We start from the raw sequence: 21,842 nt of genomic DNA, 5'->3' as shown, positions 1-21,842 counted from the left end.
CATACATATGTATATATGAAATATAAGCTACCAGATTGCTGTCAGGTGTTACATGCCACACACTGCGGTTTTATATATATTTTCAACCTGATATTACAAATAATTATTTAGGTCTAAATGTACTCATTTGCTGCTTATAAGGTGCTTTGTTATTTATTAGTGTTTTGTTGCTTTGGCTGTAGTTGTTTTTACTAAGTAGTATAAAAGTAATTAATTTTGAAATAAATACAACAATTAAGAGCAGGTTTGTATTATATAAATTGCATATATTACAGCGGAAGCAACCTTAGGCTGGTTGCAAAGTGTAGCAACTGTCTTACTGCCCATCTGTATATACGCGAAATAGTCCCTCAGTTTTTGAGATATCAAACTGAAATTTTGAAGACGTTCTCTTCACTCAAAGTAGTTGCTCATTTGTTGGATTGGTCGATATCGCATCACTATAGCATATAGCTGCCTTAGAAACTGACCGATCAAAATTAAGTACTTGTATGAAACATTTTTTTTTTTTTTTATGAGATTTATTCTCAAAATTTGGCATGGGTTGTTGTCTAAGACAATGGTGTAATCTCCGAAGAAATTGTTCAGATCGGATAACTATAACACGTAGCTGTCATACAAACTGACCGATCAAAATCAGGATCTCGTAAGGAATCTTTTGTAAAGCGGATTGTAGCTTCAGTGCAGCTGAAATTAACTTGTTTTGTATTAATATTATGTTTTGGCTCACATGAGTGCTCTCCTGTGATGTGCTCTCCGCTTAAAATAATATGAAAGTTAGAGGCAGATCCTTTTAGTTAGTTTAGTTTCAGTGTTTCAAGTGTTAAAAATAACATTTCGTTATTTACTGTTATTATTTAGGTTTTAATACGCGCAAAAAATATTAAAAATATTTGGAAATCTCTATTTTGATGTTATGCAAAATATGCATAATTTTAATTTTTTTTTATTAAATTATTAAAACCTACTTTATTCGGAATGACAATTGAACAACTAATTTTTTTTTATTAAACGAAATGTACCTTATTTCAATTATTATATTTTGATTCATTAAATAAAAATATTGAAAATTAAAAAAATATTTTTTTTAATGAATCAAAATAAAATATTTTTTAAATTTTCAATATGTTTTTTTTAATGAATCAAAATAAAAAAAAATTATTTTTTTTTTTAATTTCCAATATTTTTGTTTTAATGAAACGAAATATAATTCTAGTCATTATATTTTGCTTGATTTAGAAAACAGATAATTTTTTTTGGAACGAAATAATCGTAATTTTAATTATAATATTTTGATTGATTAGGAAAAGAATTAAATCATTTTATGAAACGAAATATACTTAAGTTTAATTATTTTATTTTCATTATTTTATAAAAAAATTTTATTCATAATGATTTGGAAAAAATTAATTTTTTTAATTAAACGAAATATACCTTATTTCAATTATTTTATTTTGATTCATTAAAAAAAAAATATTTTTTAAATTTTCAATATTTTTTTTTAATTTTCAAATTTTTTTTAATGAAACGAAGTATAACTTTATTATATTTTGTTTGATTAAGAAAATAATAAATTTTTTTTATGGAACGAAATAATCGTAATTTTAATTATAATATTTTGATTGATTAGGAAAAGAATTAAATCTTTTTATGAAACGAAATATGTATACTTAAGTTTAATTATTTTATTTTCATTATTTTATAAAAAAAATTAGTTTTAAATTTTTAATATTTTTTTAACAAAACGAAATGTACTTTAGTTCAATTTTAATTTCGTTATCAAAAAAAAATTAATTTTTAAATTTTTTTAAATTATTAAAAAATTTTTTTAATAAAACGAAATAAACGTGAATTTATCATTAAATTTTGATTGATTTAAAAAATAATATTTAGTTAAATGATTAAATTCATAACAGTGGCAAATTTTCATTTACTGTATTTGAGAGAAAATCATTAGATTTTTATTGCTTTATAAAATAATTATTTAACCTATCAAATAATCGCATTGTTGTATTAACTTATGTAATTAAGCATTCATAAAAAACGGCTTGAAGCGCAAGTGTAGTGTAGCTTTAAATACAAGCTGTTGCATATTTTTAGGCTGTGGGCAAAACATACGCATACAAACAAAACCAACCAACGGTAAAACACACACATGCGTTTGACTGTAAAACACACGCGCCCACCCATTCAAACACTTACACACATATATTTCGAGAAAATTGCGTGTAAGTATGCACATATGTATGTGCGCTTTTATGTATGTATGTATGTATGTATGCATGTATGACGATCGCTTGTTATCTCCACACTTGTATGACTTCCAATGACAGCATTCATTTTCTGTTGTCGATGCAAAAATTTATAACCTAACTACATACCTATCCATATACACACATACATATATGTATGTATACGTATATGGATGGGTAGTACTATATATGCATATACATATATGTATTTACATGTGTACATTAGTTTTTATAACCAAACGTGTCAGGTCTCTCTAAAGTGACAATAAATAGTAAGAATGCTAGAATGTGCTTTATAAAAACTGTTATGTGGACAAATATTATGGCATTATAGTAATTAAGTAGTTATTTATAAAACTGATACCATTACAGAAGTAGATAAGTCGCTTTATAGTCAAGTGGGCTCGTCTATAAATGTTTCATTTAAAAAAATGGCGGCACATACATATAAACTTATGTATGTATGTACAACGATGTATGTATAATGTCTTTAACAGCTTTTTAAGTTATCAAACTCATAAAATAATTCCAAGAAGCAAATAATATCTGTATATATGTATTTACTTCCTAAGTCACATGTTATATTAAAACTGTTAAAGCCTTTTAAAAATTTGCGGAACATAACAATGCAATTCATTTGCAGAAAATATTATCTTAAATGCCATTTATAAGCAATTCAAATATTATAAAATTGAAAAAGCAAATTGATTTTGATCAATTGATTTGGTGAAGATATGTATCTTGGCGAGTAAAAAGGTTTTCCATAAAATGACATAAATTTGATCGATCAGTTTGTATGACAGCTATGTATATAGTGATCATGTATGAATTGTCTCAATTATGTACTTCTAATCAAAGTACGTGTGCGGAAGCGTTCGAAAAGACCTACGGGTATTCAGTTTTATCAAAAACAAAGCCTACGAGTGGAATAAAGCCTTTAAAGACGGTCGAGAGATCGTTGAAGACATGCCTCGTTCTGGACGAACTTCGACCTCTTCAACTGATTAAAATAGTAAAAAAGTGAAGAATATGGTGCTTAAATATCGTCTGGCAAGTGTTAGAGAGATGACAAGAGAGCTCGACATCTTTCGCGAGTCCGTTCGAAAGATTTTGGTGGATATTTTGAGTTTGAAACGCATTCTTGCTCGACTCGTCCTGGTAAAGCTAAATTCTGATCGTGAGAATTCCAATCCCACATTCATAGAGAGCATTATAACTGCCGATGAGACAGGGGTTTATGAGCTTGACATGTAAACAAGTCAACAATCATCGGAATGGAACCCGTTTTTAGTCGATCAACGAAATAAAACAAAATTCGCTGAAGGAGTTCCCAAATAGTGCTTATGTAAGGTGTTTCGAGAACTGGAAAAATTGTTGGCATAGGTGTACTATATTTAGTGGGGATTACTCTGAAGACGACAAAATAAATATTGATGAATAATTAAATATTGGGTAGTCGAAAAAAGCTTTTCGTATTTCTAATCAAATTTTAACTTATTTTTTTATATTTATAATAATAAATAAATAAACAAATATGTACCATTTTGGTCGACCACTTTTTGACATTTTTCCGCAAGAGACATTATAGACAAAATACGAATGTCCGGGTACTGTTTGTCACAATGTTTACTTTATAGGATCTCCGACGTTTGGCTCTGAGTGTTACAAACTTCGTGGTGAACTTATTATCATCACCCTGTCCAGGGTATGAAGGCATTGTATATGGCTCAAACAGTTATTTAAAAACAAAGGTCGAAGAAATTTGCCTTTGTACTGAAGCACTTTATCATCTTCATGGTTTTATCAACGAGAAAAACGCTTACTTTTCGAAATCAGAAAAAAGCGGAAATGTTCATCGAGAAGCTAACAAGTGCTCACATACCGACAGCTTGATGTGGTGATATTACTATTGATTTGTTGTTGTTTGTAGAAATGGCAATTTTGTCAGTTCAATACTTCTTAAATAGTGTGAGTGCGTCTGGAACAAATAAATAGTAAATCCAATCGACTCTTAAGTTCAACAAGAAAACCGAGGAGTTCAAACCATTTTTTGCCAAAAATGTGTTCTACAAATTGCTCTACCGCTATTTGTCGACAGTCTATGCTCAAATCATTCCAAAAAAGATATCACATTTCAACTACATCGTTAGTAGGGTAATAATCAATGCAAACTTCAATTAGAATGTTATCGCACACAATCAATTTTGACTTAAAGATAAAATGGGATTTACATGGAATAATTTAGATAGGCTTATACATTTAATAATTTAATACATTTAACTAAATATTTTCAATTTGTTAACACCTACCTAGATTACTTTGTATTAAGTTCATTAAGTGCTCGTAATCGCAACAATATGTGTATTGAATTAGCGCTTAGCTCAATCCAACTATTTACATTTTTATTGAATTTTTTTAATGAACAATTTTGTTTTAGGATTATAGTTACTTCAGACACTCTCGAGACTTTTCCGATAATTTTTAAGTACTTGCTTACACAAGCCATTTTGACCTTCCAAGGTGATCTTTGCGCTGGTGTGCGTGCACTTGTGCATATCCACAGCACACACACTGGCGAACATCAACAGCAAAGCAAAACAAAACGATGAATGCGTCATCGTTAGCAAAAAATTGAAAGAAGCCGCCTCGTTCAAACACAATTTTCCTTACATATAGCAAATATATGCTCACCTAAATAATGGTTGCGCCGATATATGTACATATGTATGTATAAATATGATTGTCTGCCATAATACGGCAAATCAATTGTGAAATGCACGTTTGTTATCTAGCGGTTTAAGCGTCGTCGTCGTCGTCGACAATAAAATAAGCACGAGCACAAACTGTATACGCCACACAATTTGGAGGTGTGTTAACAAACGTGGACCTTGTATTTGTAGTTGTTGCTTGATTCATACAACCCAATATCAGTAATGGCATTCCCATGTACAATAAAAGGCTAAATAGGCGAAAGAACCCGTTTATATCGCTCGTGAGAGCGTGTGAGATATCACACAACAGCTGTTGTAGTATTTGTTGTTATATTTGTGAACGTGAGTGCTTTCTCGCGAAAATATAAGTATGCGTGGATGAAAGTACATACGGTGGTGCTTATAAAAAATCGGTCGAATTTTACTTAAGTATAATTTTTAAGAAATAAATTAGTGAAATTGAGTGGATTAGGTATTTTTAACGTTATTTTTAGGTTAAGAATTAATTTGAAATATTTTATGCCAATGGTATAATAAGAGGTGTTATTGTTTTACTAGTACCGGCTTTTGTCTATGGATATAAACTAAAAAGTTTATTTATATTTGTCTAAAGGATGGTACTTCCTCGTCATTTACAATAGAATCAGATATATTTCAGTGGAAGGCAAGATATTTATACCATTTGTTCTGATCGGACAACTATGGCATCTAACAGTCATCTGCCATTCATACTGGCTGATCAATATCAAAATAAATATATAAAAGGGTATATGTGGTTTCAGGAACAACACCTATGAAGTGTATTTATTATACCTGCAAATATTCTCCAAAATAGACTTCGCATAAATAAAATATATCCAAGGCTAAGATTTAAGTTTAATTTCAAAGTTCAATTTGCAGTAAAGTCGTGTGATTACAGTAAACAATAACACTTCGTAGCTGTAACCTGTTTGACTATACATACAGTCGATTTGAAAAACGAATTCACACATAACCTCTGAATTTCAACTATGAAAAAATGCATGTCTAACAAAATATATAATTTTAAAAAATATGTATATCATGAAGAAAAACTAAATTAGATATTAAAAATAGTATGCTTGCTGATTCGAGCAGAGATTTCAACTGACTATTTAGCCAATTAGTTGGCCATATCATAACCAGGGTTGCAAATACTGCATAAAAAATATATAATTAACCTTTGCAGCAAAGCATTTTTTGTAATTCCAAACATTTTTAAATTAAAAATATTTTTATTAAATTAAATTTAAATATTTTTTGAATTTCTAAACACTTTAAAATAGGATTAAAAAAAATTAATGTAAAAAAACCGAAATTCCCAGTTTTAAATATATGGTTCAGCGATAAAAAATTGGTACTCCGTACTTAATAATTAAAAATGAAAGCAGAAATTGTTTTAGAAATTGTATTTAATTCCAAAAGGGGAACTAAAATTGTAAAATTAGTTTTTTTTAGCCGAAAATTGCAATTAAAAATTAAAAATCTAATTTTTAACCCAAAATTTTTTTGGTTCAACGATAAAAAAAATGGTATTCCGTATTTAATAATTAAAAATGAAAGCAGAAGTTGTGCTAGAACTTATATTTAATTCCAAAAGGGGAATTAAAATTGTAAAATTATTTTTTTTTGCAGAAAATTGCTATTAAAAATTTGAAATGTAATTTAAAAATTTAAAATTTAATTTTTAATCCAAAATTTTTATACTAAAAAATTCGCAATCCTGCTTGTAACGATTATCAGAAATTATTTTACAATTTATATTTAATTCTAAAATCGGCACTAAAATTTTTAAATTAAATTTTTATGTCCAAAATTGCAATTAAAAATTTAAAATATAATTTATAATCCAAAATTATTTTACTGAAAAGTTCGTAATCCTGTTTATAGCAATTATTCTTTAATAATTATTGGTTTTGACTTCATTCATGCACAAAATTTAAATTTCCAAAAACTTTGCATACGCTACTGAGTTCGGTTATTATGTTAAACAGTTTAAATAAAACTTGAAATACCACCTACGAAACAATTATATTTTCTTCAGAAAATTTTGGTCCGTTCTTTAATTGCAGCCACTGTGCATAGATACCTATTTACGTACATACATATGTATTTGTTTCAATATACTCATATGACCGCGTACATATATTTCGCTTTTCACGTTTTATTCATTCTTTACTCTTTCCACATACCATTTTGAGGTTAATATGAATTTGCAAATTTTCATTTTCTGCAAAAAACAGACGTCTGATATACAAATTTTATATTACAAAAATGCAAATAACAACAATGCGAAACTGTTGCTAACTTAGCGCTACGAGTTGGTATGTACTTTGTGTGACTTTGAGGTAAACACGAACTAAGTTCAAGCGTATACAATAATATAATTATGCAATTATTATATATTTTAGCACAATAACACAATTCGTTACACTGTTCATTTATAAATTTCATACATAACCGTGTGTACGTAAGAGTTTAATCTTTTATGGCAAATTTTTAGTAACACTTACCCTTCGTTCTTCATGTTCAATTGATTCAGCTGGTTACGTTTGCGTTTGTGGCTAAAGTAACTGATCCGTTCACTTTTATAAAATAACGGCAATCTACGCAAGGCTAGCGCCAAGTTTTTGTTTAACAAATTCACACCAATTGTTTCAACTGCAAAATTAAGCAAAAAGTAGAAAGCAAAAGTCACTAAACTGTCATTATGTTTATGTCATTATAATTATAATAAATTTGTAACAATTTCAAAGTTTAACACTCGCGCTGTCAATACCTGCTTTGTAGCAAAGTGAAACACATCCGTTTATTGTATTTTTTCAACCTATATAGGCAAATATCGGCAGCAGTAGTGTGACGTCTGCAAGGAGTTTTGCGTAAGCACTTCTGCTTTTTGTTTTAGTTTATCTCAAAATGTTTTCCTTTTCCTTTTGCCAACTTAACGACGCGTCGATTCAACGCTTATATTTGTTCAACAACTGTTTGATCACTGGTTAAGATCCGTTGTGATCGCTGCGATGTAACTGCAGCAAACATATATTTATACATACGTTTTTAGCGAGACTTTATCAACTCTTTGACGTTTACTACTACACATGCACAGAAACCCATGTGAACACATTGCCATTAACTTTTGTGATATCCATTCTCTGCGAGTGATTGAGGTCTCCACCGCATGCAGCGAGAGAGCATATGTATGTACATATGTTGATGGATGTATAGGTGAGCAAATTCCATATCGAATGTTTAGTGTTTTTAGTGTTTCAGTGAGAAATCACGCACCGTTTTGTACATACCAGTAAGAAAATGAAGTCGCGTTCAGGTGATTTGGCCCAAATTTGACATACATATGGGCGATGGGAACATATTTTTTTCCTTTCGAAATTCAAATTAAAGTTTTTATAGATTTATAGGCATTTTACTTACACATTTCACCACCTTGACAGCGCCAAATGTGATAGCATTTATTTTTAGGTTATGGGAGTATAACCATGTTATATAAAAAATGTGATTGTTCAACCTCATAATGTTCAAAAAAATTTCCCTTTATATAATGTACCTGTGATTAAGTTGAAAGGTGAATTTTTAATTTATAATTCGCATGTTTTTCGAAACGGTAATTTTTCTGTAAGTTGGTAGTACTGTTAATGGCATTAGTATTTGAGATACGCGTCGTTTTGTGAGGCTCTAATAGTGAATTCTTCGATTTTTACTAGTTTATACGAGTTTATAATGCTGAAGTGTAACATTTTTCACAAACAACGACTTTTTATTGGGGGTTGTTGCTAAGGTTTTTAAGATAAAAAATACATTTCTTGCGAATTTATTTCTTATACATACATACATACATATGTATATGGATTGAGTAATTTTATTCGAACCTTTTGTACATTATTGAGCAAACTTTTGACAACATAGGGAATTTTTTTCATGCAAAAATATTGAAGCATGAGCCGTCGCAATGCCTTGAAAAAAAAACACTTTGCCCTGTTCACCATAACTCGGCTGGAAATTATCCGAAAATAAAAAAAACCAAGAAAAATTAGTCAAATTATAATTAAATCTTTCCTCCATCGTTCTCTGATAATTTTTTTCATTTAAACATTTTTGGCGGCCATTTAAAGTTAAAATTGTTATTTACCACTAAAAAATTCCGCCATTTTGTGGGTAGTAAATACCATTAATGTAAAAAAATTAATTTACTAAACGATGGGGGGAGGTATTTTATATTTCAAAAATGTGTACAAAGTTTGAAATGAATAGGCCAAGTTGTTTTGAACTGACAGTGAACACGAACTTTGAAAATGTAGTTATGAGAAAAACGTTTATAAACTAAAAAAACTGACGAAAACAATACCCTATATTGTTAAAAGTGTGCTCAATAATGTACAAAAGATCCGAATAAAATTACTCAACCCATATTTAAGAAATAAATTCGCAAAAAAAGAGATTTTTAAAAGCCAAATCCGTTGAATAAAAATCTAGCATTTAGCTGAACTTTTGTGCGGAATGCAAACTTCGCTAGAAATTGAAGGAAATGCCGGTTTGTAAATAGTATACTTATGCAGCTACATAAAAAATATTTATAATATTTTATCAAAAATTAATTGATTCAAATTTCTTATTGGGCTCCTTATACATACTTAACACTGGGAGTGCGATTGAGCATAGAAGCGGAGAGTCTCTAATAAAGACACGTCAACATATGTATGTACTCAATTACAAAGAAAATCATAGATATTAATGAGTGCGATTAGCGCAAATGTGCAAATATGTACATATATGAGTACCACACACACACACACGCATATGCTTAGCTAAAGCTTATACCAGCTGGATATGTCGAATTAGTAAGTTCGCAAAGAGCATCTAATATATTCTATTAAAGCTTATTCACACATTTATGTCGCAAATAACAGTCAGCTCATAAACACTAGAACATTAACGATAGCAAATGAAATAAAAACAAAAATATGTTATTGAAAAAAAAGTTGAAAAACAAAAACATTATCTTAAACTGCGAAAATTAGTGTGTTGGTGGAAATGCTTTACTATTAAAATTTATTTTTTTTAAATAGTATGTACATATACATATGTATATATTCTAGCATAAAATCCCATATATCCACTCACTAATGTCTGTATATACCTGTGTCCATGGCTATGTACTTTAATTTAATAAAAATCTTTTAAATTGATGCAAATTACTCTACACCGAGATCACTGTCGCTCGCTTGTTATGGTGTCGTTTTTAATAGGAGCGCGTAAATATTTAGCGGAAATTGTAATTTACTCATAATGCTTGACTGCCGGCAACTTGTTGACCGGATTTAAGTGCTTGACTCCTGTGCATGTGTGAAGACGTTTGCGTGTGCCTCCAGATAAACACAAAAACATACATATAATATTCCTATATGTCTACCCCAGCCAGCTTCTTCCATAACAACATATGTGTATATGTATGTGCATATATAGATAGGATATCTCACTTAGTCAATTAAGAAGTCAACGTATTCGCAAATGCCATTGATTTAATCCGTGTTAGTCGAGCCAACAGATTAAATAAAGATTCAGAGAGCACGCAGCTACAAGCAAAAAAACAAATATGCACACATATGCACAAATACACCCATATGTATCCATATAAAGGAAATGAATTGAGTGTGAGCGACAACACTGAAAAGGAATTATATACAATTTTGACCTTTAGAGAACCGGTATCTTAGCGAATACGTTGACTTTCCACGTAGAGAGCAAACAAAATATACAAATATGCGTACACACATACACAAATATGGAAATACGAGCACATGTTTGAAAGCATGAAGGCCTAAACATATTTATTTATAAAGATAAATGTTTTTGTGTAACTGGAATCGTATATAATTCCATACCATTTGAAAGTATATGCGCATTATGATGACGCTGCACGAATAAAAAACGAAGCAGCGTCCAATGCACTTACATATGTATTTACTATTGCTGGACGAATGCGTGCCTCCGTTGCGTCTATATTACTCGGTGTGTGGCCCATACTTTGAGTGATCGCCACATAACAATGCGGGAGAATTTATTTGCTTTTCGTTAACAGAAGGAGAAAAGCTAAAATGGAAAAAATTCTAGTTGAGTGGATAAATTTTCCAATGCTAAAAAACAGCTAAGTCAATATTGTTTCCAATTTTTTTTTATACATACATACATACATATGTACTACAAATATTTTTATTTATTTTTGAGCATACAAATAAATATATTAAAACATACATATAAATATATTAAATATACATACATATATTTGTACACGTAGGTCTTCAGATTCACATACTTATGCGCACACACAGAGACGCCAATTTTCGTATGCACAAGTATCAAAGATGGGGGCTCGTCCCTCCCATACACTTACATATACACGAATGTCTTACACGCATTCGTAGCAAAAGCAAACAAAAATGCGCTTACATTGAAAAAAATTGACAGTAAGCAAAATTTTACACTGCACAAAATAAATGTTTTACAATATATTTGTATGATTATTTAAAAAATAGTTATAATATGAAAATTACTATATAAAAAATATTGTATATTTGTATAACCTAAAATCAAATCAAGCTATTTCAAAATATTCGATATTATTAAAATTTTTAAATTTATGTAAGCATATTTTTTAAATAAATATTTTTTTTAAATAGTCAGAGAAAATGTTTACTTAATATAAAAAATGCCTATCTGATCAAATTTTACTTGGACTACAGGGAACTGAAACGATAAAAATATACATCCAAAGATTGTTAGATTTTGTATTTGACAGCTGATTGTTTATCACGAGAAAAATTTTCCTGCCGATTTTCACCATTAAATCTGAGTGACATAAAGCATTCAGTGAAGGTCGCGAATGATCTATTAATAAAGAATATATCAAAAACGTTAAGAAAATCGTCCTGTTGTCATCAGAGAGATAGCATATGCTCTCAAATTCTCTTAAGGATTATTATTATGGATGCTTGACAACGTAGCTGAGTACTCTAAATTCATGAAACGCATCATGACAAGTAACAAGAAAGGGTTTATATATATGACTTCGATACTGTCGAATAATCTAGCGCATAGCGCACTAAAAGCCATTCCATCCGAGGCTTTCTATATAATAAGTGTATGGAAAATTGCTATAATTGGCTCTGGAGCCTATTTTGAAGGTAATACCAGGAATGAGCAATAATATAATAATATAATCCGGATCAAATTTGAGCGTGGCAAAATGGCATTTTTGCACAAACTTTTCATTTATTTGTGTCCCAGGATTATATAAAAGCAGCATTGTTTAAAGTACACGCCCCTCGATTCACATCGTGAAAAAAAATAACTCTGCTGTTACTGTATTGAAATGTAAACAGTTGGTTGTATCCACACATAATTCACACACACATTCAAGCATATACAAATTAATATAAACAAAAGTACTTTTGACACCCTGTGTTATTCTGTGTAAAAAAGCTCGCCGGAAAAGCTCCAGCACACGCTTTCAAATGCTGGTTGGCTTAAGCACACGAACGCCGCGCCTGGCGCCGACTATGCTACGTATTAAACATTGAATTGCACAGACATATGTATGTACATATATTAAATTAATTAAATTACCGCAAAATGCAAAACTTAACAAACTGGCGTGAGTGCAACTGAAGTGAGTACAATACTTACAACACATCTGCTTTGGTCTATGGGCTAGCAAATAGATAATTAGTTAGTACAATAACGCTCGGCGTTTCCGTTTTTGCAATGGCGGCGGCATATTAGGCTCGTAAAAATATGGATATTTCCCACTGCACTTGCACTAAATTGCTGCTATCACAGTTTTTGCGTTAAATAGTTGTTATTTTATATTATATTTCACTAAACTATGTTGTATTTATAAACTTCAGTCTTAATAGGTTACTTGTACGAATTCACTTTGAGTGAAATTGTTGAGCTGTTGCAGCTGCAGCAGGTGACCAACTGAACAAGTGTGGCAAATTCGGTGCGTCAGTGTGCATTTTAGCGAGTAATGAAAGCTTTTGTTGTTGGCTGAAATGAATTTGGTAACACTACGCAATGACAGATAAATGTTTTGTTTACATATGCGCGCGCATACGCAAATGAGAAGCCATTGTTTTTGTTTACAAACAAAATGAGTGACAGTGCATGGCGGCAATTGCAAAAACAATGTATTTATTTAGTAAACCACCTACTAGGATACGAATATTGAGGTGACCAGTTATTTTTTAACTTTTCAAAGAAATAATTATAAGGGTATTTACTAATTTAATTTAAAATTAATTTATTTAATATTACGGTTGGTATATTATACATAATATTAAATAATTTTTGATGAACAATTTTATAAAAACTGTAATGATCTAACACAACAACGCAAGCGCCATTTGTCATCATTTTTATTTTACTTCCTGTGACGTCACCGCCTTCCGACAACTCATAAAAAGCTTTCTACAATAAAGTAGGCAGGACGATTGGTAAATGATGTCAAAACGTTTCTTACACTTGTAAACCGTTATGTTAAAAAATGTTTTCATTGTATGTAATTAAATTATCTTACCATCATAGAAAAGTTACGTTGATGCTGACCAGTTTTACTCTGCGTCATTGTTGGTAAAGCATAAAATGACTCAGCGTCCTTAAATTTAAACATTTTCAAGACACTTAGTGTATTATAAAAATAATAATTCTGTCACTATTAATATATGTACATATACATATATATGTGTGTATATGTGTGCACGCCAACATCTTGGACCCCTCAAATCATAACTCAAACCATACAACATTTAAATCAACTGTACCTGTAACAAAAAGAGTTACCAGATGTACTAAATAATTTTTATGACTTTGCTGCAATAAAAGAAAAAACTAAATTAATGAACGTCATAAAATCAGAAGAGGACAAAATAATTACAGCTCACGGATAGCTACATCAAACAAACTGAGCGATGACATCAGTTGCACTTCTCACAGAGGGTCGGCCAACTACTACCTTCGTACACACGAAGCATACTAACATGCATATGTATGTATACAAACACACTAGCAGCACCAAAGCCGGCAACGGAAGCACAACACCAACAGCAACAACATCGCTACATTCAAATACCGGCTTCCAGCAGCACATACACACATATTTACATATATGTATTTAAGAAGAGCAACATTGCCACCCATAGGGCTGCCGTACTTCAGGTTTAGCTGTAAATTACAGCTTTTTTGGAAGTGAGATCTAATACAAAATTTTTTATACTTTCTTTTTAGAGATGTGTATATATAGGAATTTTGGAATGAAAGTCCTTTAGCAAATTTAAAGCAGCCTCCATTGTTTATATGATAAAAAAATTCTCAAATTGTTAACTTCGTTGTAAAATTGACTACGCCTTCATATTTTTTGGAATTTTAGATTTTTCTCTTGGCAACCATATATACAGCTTTGACACCAATGCTTGCCGCATTTCTAACGACCTCAAAATCACCAAACATTTATTTATTCTGATTACAAAAACAGCGCATAGCATCTTGTTATGGCCACTTAACGTATTAGTCACTCTTTATATACAGTATATAGCAAATACGAGTATAACGAATGAAAAATTCTTACGAGTAAAAAGTGAGCCCGACGATCGATCGTAAATTGCCAACTGAAAGCTCCCAAGCAATTGTTAGCTTCAGTTTCAGCTTGAATCTCGTCGAGTGCGCAAGTGGATTAGTAGAGATATTAAAAAATACCAAATATACGATTTTAGCATCTTATTTATATTATTAGTGCAAAAACAAAGTTAGAACATAAAAATGCCTGGTAAGTGTTAAATTCTTTCAATTTTGTGGGGTGAAGGTGTAAGACGATATAAAAATTGGAGCATATATATGTATAGTAAAAGAAAGTTACTAGAAAGCAAAATAACTAAATAGTGGACATAGAGAAAATGAACTAGTGTCATACGTTGCGAATTCACTTGACACACATACATATGTACATACATATGTATTTACATATCTATTTACTCGTTTGAATTTCAGATGTTGACTCAATTGCAACAATTCACAAGTTCGGTGTTCAATATACTTACATATGTATGTAATTAATTGAAATTAAATTTACTTTATTGACTTTTATTGCGTAGGTGGCCTTTACACCTTAACAGATCTTTGGCTGTACTTCTGCTTCTATTTCTAACAATTTCTAGCGAACAGCAGCTTGGACCAGTTATCCTAGAAACGAGGAGATTCTAAAAGTGTGAAAATCTGAGATATTTATTCTTGTGTAGAACCGCATTTGTATAAACTTTTTCTATAAGCCCTCTTTTATGGGTCACTTGTTTTCAGTCGCACCTCGAGATGCGAGATAAGGAACTAGTCAACTTATTTGTTGTAATTGAAAATTACATATTGATTTGTTAGTTTTGTGTAATTTGAGAAAATTATGTCATACTTTATTAACGCATACATATATATGTATGTGGTAGATGTGCATGTGGCTGTGTGAAGAAATAGAGGTGAAACTTAGGAGATAAATATTGTACTAGGAGTGTCCTATAAGTTAAGATAGGTATTTAAATATCAATATGTACATACATACATATGTATGTAGATAGATGTATCATTTGTATGCTTGTATGCATATGTAAAAAAACATTTTTTCGATATATATATAAATATAAATCTTTTGATACCTGTTTTGCTTGCGCCGGTCAATTAGCAGCAAACTAGAAAAATATAAAAAAAAACAGAAAAAGTCACAAAAAATAACTCAAAACAGCTGCCGCCCAGCTTTCAATAAAATTGCTACGTGTTGTTCGCGGTCGCTGTCAGCTTTGAAAAACAGAAGATATGCATTTATATCTATCTAATATTATACACATAAATATAATATTCAATAACAAAATTCAAGTAATAACTGTACATATACAATAGGTACAGCAGTATGCTTAGGTATATAGAAATCTTAATATATGCATTGGCTCCAAAAATAACAACGCATATTCAGTAAATATGTGTGTATGGTATATGTATACTAATGTGCAAGCACATACATACTTTCTCGACATTCTTTTTCGTTGTTGATACTTTTACTTTGAGTTCTTGATGGTTTTCATTAGCATAAAATTTCTTCCAACAAGTTATTTTTTTAATATGAATACAAAAATGCGCATATTTTACTAAAAATTCTTAATTAGATACATTTTAATTAGGAATTTTTATTGGTTGCATGTGTTTAAAAAAATTAATGCTTTTGATTAGAAAAATATATTTTTTTTTGTACGAACTACAGCTAATCTAACTCGTTGGCAATGCAATTTTAATTAGTAGATAATAGAAATACATTTTTTATATTTTTTTATTCAATACTTCAGTATTTTAGACGTACAGGCATACATTTTTTCCTTTATTGAGTTTTAATAAAAATTTAAAAGTGCATAAAATGAACAATTCGTGGATAAAAAAGAAATGAATAAAATTCTTGTTTTTGTTAAAAAACATAACTTTGTATTATATATTGTGATGCGCTCCTATTATATTTATAAATAATACTATATTTCACTATAAATATTATAAATGTTCAGCTTTCATATTTCAAATTTGAGAAAAAATATTGTTTTATAAAATAATAAAAATCGAAATTTGGCTTAAAAATGCGGATATAGAGCATTAAGCTTTTCATTTGTTAATCTTAAAATTTATTTATATTTTATTATTCATGCATTTAAATATCTTACATATATTAATTTAATACATAATATACATATGTATGTATATATGTACATATATTTTCTCGCCTATATTCTCAAGTCTGCAGAGATTACAATAAAAATAATGTAATTTATTTTTTAATCTTTAATTATAATGCATTTAATATACTTACACATGTACTTATGTTTATGCATATTACTCATCCCTTATCTGTCGATGAAGTACATAAGCTGTCTATCCGACTTTCTCAAAAATAATTCAAGAAATTTTTTTTTTCATTTTTTTTGTGTTGCATATATGTAATTCACACCCAGCTATAACCATAAATCCGAGGTAAACATGTCATTGTGTCAATTGGCTAGGTTTAGGGTGAGGGAGTAGAATGAATCGGCAGCAATAATTTTATTAGCGTATTAATGCTATTTAATAGTATCGAAGGTGCATGAACTTGATATCTATATATGTACATACATATATACAAGTATATCACTGGTGTGACTATTCTTTCCATTATCGAGCTACTTTTATTTGAATTATCTCAATAATAAACATGCAAAATCAATTATTTTTATCTTAAAAATCTCGTCAAGAAAAAATAATAACTTCGGCTGTACCATAAAGCATAAAGTGTATTTTAAGAACTTTCTCTTGCTTTTTTTCGATTAGTTTGTATGGCGGCTATATACTATAGTGGTCCGATGGTGGACAAATGTTCAGCTTTTTGAGTAGAAAATGACGTGAACAAATTTCAGATCGATATCACAAGGACTGAGAGATTAGTTCGATTATGTGCGGACGGACAGATAGATAGACGCAACTCGTCACGCCCATTATACATATATGTACATATGTATGTCTTTTAAAGATTTTAAAGCAAAAAACAAAAAAACTAATATTGGGTAGTCGAAAAAGTATTTTCGAATTTCTAATCAAACTTCAACTTATTTTTTTATATTTATACTAATTATGTGCCATTTTGGTCGACCACTTTTTACTATTTTTCCGCTAAAGACATTATTACATCGGTGTAAAACTTTCTCTTTTTATACAAAAATTTCAAAATATAGCGAATTTATTCATTACTTTTTTTCATTTTTGAACAACTGTAACTTTTTTGAACTTCCCCGATTTTTTTTTTAGTTAAATGAAGCTTAAAATCTCACCTTTCCAACACTATATGTGATTGGTATGACTGGAGATATGCGACTGCAACGACATCTATTGACAAAATACGAAAATTCTTTTTCGACTATTCAATATTATGATTTTGAAATTCTTGAAATATATAATTTCTTTTTTCTTTTTTTAGTTTTTTACATAGTTTTTTAAAGATTTTAAAGCAAAAAACAAAACAAACATACTTAATTAATACTATTTTTGTTATCTTTACTAAAATCATAAAAAAAAAACAATTAAGTATGTTCTATAAATATATGCACATAGCTTAAATAATTATTTAACAATTATAAAAAATTAATAAACAATAATTTATAACACTAGTGGCAATCTACGCATTGGAATGTATACATTCATATATTTTTGATTGTTTACGAAAAAATTAATTCTCAGCTTTTGGCGGACTTTCAAACATGCTAACATATGTATGTATATACTACAATAATAGTAAATTTGGAGCGTCACATACATATAAATTTGCATATTGTTTTGCATTTATTTATTTTTAATGAAACACGTCATTATTTACGAGATAGTTTTTACATATCTAAATATGTAAATAGGTACCTGAAACCAGTCATTTTATAATTAAAGCGCCTGACTGAGCTTCGAATCATAACGTCATTCGAAAACATTAAATCAGTCATTATAAGTTTGTAATCATTAGTATGCCGTTTGCGTACATATTTATGTATATATAAACATATTTCAAATACATAAGCAAGTCATGTATTAGGTATATAGCGCGAAATAATAATGACCTCACTACATTCATCTAGCACAAAAAAAGCATTGTTGACTCTAAGTTTATGGGTTAATTTGAGCAAAGTGTAGTAGGTGGCCGGTGCCCATAGCGGCGACTGTTGTTTGTTTGTCAAACTAAACACAATATTATTTGCAAAAACAAAAAACAATAGAAAAACAAGTCGGCGATTAAATTAAAGAAGAATAGCAAAAAAACAAAAAAAAAAAATATTTGAAAAAAATGAGAAAATAAAAAATAAAAAAATGTACATGTGTTCCAAATAGAGTGGAAAGAAATGTGACTACTTGGAAGAATACTCGCATTAATTAGCAACCAAACGGATTTTTATTTTGCTTTCTTTTTTTATTTATTATACCCATATTATATGTGCAATTAGCACAGCCCGTGTATAGAATATATATGTATGTATATACATACACATGCAGGTATAAGCTATTTCATGCTTACAAATGTATAAAAAATTCGTGTTTTTGCACGAGCTTGCAAAAAACTCGGGCTTTAACAATAAAATTTTTGTGCGACTGAAAAGTCTCGCATTAAAAAAAAAAATAAATAAAAAAGTAGAAGAACACAATTATCACCTAGAAGAATCTAGTCAGAAATTTTTTGTTCAAGCTTTGCTTTGAAATGATGTCATACAGACATAAATATATACTACAAGTATGTATATATACATATATGCATATATTTGTATTTACTACTTATTAACCCTATTCCATTTGGTATGTTACGACTTTATAGAACAATTTCTGTAAAAAATATAATAAATAATGTTGTTGTGTTCTATTTTCGTTGATTCATGTGATTTTCACATTCGTCGAAAGGTAAATATGTATAAAATCGAAAGAAATACATAGCTTTATGTTTTGAGTGTAATTGGCGGAATTCGTGAATCTCTTGTAGAAACCGTGACCGAGTAGTCACTTAGGTTAGTTTCGGTTAGGTAATCAGGCTGATACTCGTGGAGTCACGAATGATCCAACTTGGACGTTTGGAAACTGCGGCCGGTTGTGATGTCCAGAACTCTTAAGATACCAAGTAATTTAATGGACCTCGTTCGCTACATTCTGAGACGGATTTCGCAACCTGAGCTGAAAAAGGCTTGTTAAGCCCGCGGGAGATTCATAGATCTAGTGTTAGAACGCCAAAGGGCAGAGCAACACTGGCTCGTTGACAGTCTAATGGGATTTTGCAAAAAATATTCCTCGTCTGCACAGATTCCAAACAATAAACTACATCTAAATTTAGATAATCACATAATTTTCTACTCCTAAACGCGTTGATAATTGACTCTGTTAAGGTATAAACGGCAACTCGGAACTAATCTGAAGTTTCGTGACCAATCAGCAGCATTTTGAGAAAAATATTGAAACTGAAACTTGCTGCAAGGACTAAACTTTTGTTTCAGAAGTATATTATGCAGGTTATTGGGTCATCTAGAAATATTAGTATTTCATATATTTATGTATATAAGTCCTTTATTGTTTATTTTATGAAAGGAACAGTAAAAGCGGAAATCAGCCTTGAGCCAAATTGAATGTTTAGTGAAAACAATTTGACCAAGACTTCCAAAAAACTCCTGAGCCAATTAATACTCAATTCATATGCTGAGCAATTAATTATCCTTTTCTTGTTTCGTTTATTCAAACTTTTTACAGAAATCACCACTCCCGATAAATTGGAATACCAATTCCATCCCGTCTCCGGCGGTGTATTCACATTCAAAGTGCGTGCCGCACATGATGCCCATTTGGCGTTGACCGCAGCACCCGTGGAAGCAGATCCCATGTATGAGGTCTTCATTGGTGGTTGGGAGAATACCAAATCGGTGATCCGTAAGAATCGCCAAAAGCCCGATGTTGCAGAAGTGCATACACCTGGTATTTTGGAAGCTGGTGAATTCCGCGGTTTCTGGGTACGTTGGTACGATAATGTCATCACTGTTGGTCGTGAGGGTGAGGCAGCAGCTTTCCTGTCGTACGATGCACAAGATTTGTTCCCGGTTAACTTTGTAGGCGTGTGCACTGGTTGGGGTGCCAGCGGCTCTTGGATTATCGATGGTAATTTAAATGAATTTAGAGTAATGTATGTTTTTGCTTATTCTTTTTTCCCCCCTTCTAACACCACAGAAGCTCAACCAGCTAGCGCTCCAGTTTTGGGCTTTGCTCCACCATGCGGCAGCGGTCCAGGCTGTTGGGTACCCGCCTCCAATGGCACCGTTCCACCCTCCGCTGTCGAGGGTGGTTTTGATGGCGCCGAACAATTGTACATTGCACGTGCCCGTCACGAGAGCGACCTCATTCCCGGCAAATTGCATCCATCACATGGTGTCGCCTATGTGGCATGGGGTGGCGGCGAACACGGACATGCTGACTACGAGGTACTCTGCTCGAGCGGTGGCCAATGGTTGCCCGTACATGACGGCAACATTCCTCCTAACGCTTTCCCTGCCGGCGAAACCGCCGAAGGTGAACCACTGTTCATCGGTCGCGCCACACACGACGGCACCATCACGGTGGGCAAAGTACAGCCATCTCACGGATGTTGCTACATTCCATATGGCGGCGAGGAGCTCGCCTACAAAGAATTTGAGGTCTTTGTTGTCTAAATGTATTAACAGCGTTGCACGCGATAACATGTTGAGCACTAAATATTAATGTTGAAAGTAAATAAGCAAAATGTTTATATCTATGTACAGTAGTGGCGCACAAAATGCACTCCGTTAATCGAATAATATTGATTATATTGGTATATAACGCGTAAGCATGCTTATAATATTGCTGATTGATCAAATTGTATTAGTAAAATGTTAAAAATTAAAAAGAGTAAATGTTATCAGAAGGCACGTGCCTTATTATGAGCTAAATGATCAATTATTATATTATATTCCACTGTCCTCAGACTGTTAAATCGAATAAATCAAGTAAAGATCAAAAGTAATCATATTTCATTTGCTTTAAAAATTATATTTAATTTTTGTAAAATCAATACCGTTATATTTTTATATTCGTATTTATACAAATGTGTTAAATGAATGAAATTTATTCACTGCAAATATTTAATATATAATAAATGGTTGGAAAAAACGACACACAACAAAATAACGTTTTATTTATCAACTTTCTATGTATGCGATATACGATATATTGGGTAGTCGAAAAAGTCTTTTTGTATTTTGTCAATAGTGTCATA

At 30.8% G+C, this 21,842-nt stretch overlaps 2 protein-coding genes and 1 long non-coding RNA gene across 8 annotated transcripts in view; 1 reads left to right on the top strand and 2 right to left on the bottom strand.

The window, feature by feature from the left end:
• LOC126757391 (trehalase) overlaps positions 1–12,701 on the bottom strand; it is a 48,177-nt gene extending 35,476 nt beyond the window's left edge. For 3 of the 4 annotated variants that reach the window (XM_050471266.1, XM_050471265.1, XM_050471267.1), the window contains exons 1-2: positions 12,680–12,701; positions 7,495–7,642 (exon numbers count right to left, since the gene is read on the bottom strand). In XM_050471266.1, the coding sequence (XP_050327223.1) occupies positions 7,495–7,642; positions 12,680–12,686 (155 nt within the window). In that variant the 5' untranslated portion in view covers positions 12,687–12,701. Of the gene's footprint in view, positions 1–7,494; positions 7,643–7,760; positions 7,898–12,679 lie in introns of those variants that run through there. The other variant, XM_050471269.1, reaches the window with a different exon arrangement.
• The window catches only part of LOC126757400 (C3 and PZP-like alpha-2-macroglobulin domain-containing protein 8), a 185,511-nt gene extending 163,921 nt beyond the window's left edge, over positions 1–21,590 (top strand). The window contains exons 1-3 of one of the 2 annotated variants that reach the window (XM_050471296.1): positions 14,682–14,816; positions 20,309–20,710; positions 20,780–21,590. In XM_050471296.1, the coding sequence (XP_050327253.1) occupies positions 14,810–14,816; positions 20,309–20,710; positions 20,780–21,258 (888 nt within the window). In that variant the 5' untranslated portion in view covers positions 14,682–14,809 and the 3' untranslated portion in view covers positions 21,259–21,590. Of the gene's footprint in view, positions 1–14,681; positions 14,817–20,308; positions 20,711–20,779 lie in introns of those variants that run through there. The other variant, XM_050471297.1, reaches the window with a different exon arrangement.
• On the bottom strand, positions 13,271–14,010 carry LOC126757411 (uncharacterized). Of its 2 annotated transcripts, none has more exons than XR_007666735.1 (3): positions 13,929–14,010; positions 13,572–13,864; positions 13,271–13,515 (listed from the first exon to the last, which is right to left on the bottom strand). It is a non-coding gene; the product is annotated as an uncharacterized LOC126757411 (long non-coding RNA). The 2 variants fall into 2 exon arrangements; XR_007666736.1 differs by having other exon boundaries at positions 13,572–13,815; positions 13,936–14,000.
• Positions 21,591–21,842: the final 252 nt, after the last annotated feature.

Source organism: Bactrocera neohumeralis, chromosome 4, assembly GCF_024586455.1.
Source record: "Bactrocera neohumeralis isolate Rockhampton chromosome 4, APGP_CSIRO_Bneo_wtdbg2-racon-allhic-juicebox.fasta_v2, whole genome shotgun sequence".
In the NCBI taxonomy this organism is placed as follows: domain Eukaryota; kingdom Metazoa; phylum Arthropoda; class Insecta; order Diptera; family Tephritidae; genus Bactrocera; species Bactrocera neohumeralis.
This window is presented reverse-complemented; position numbering and strand designations above follow the sequence as displayed.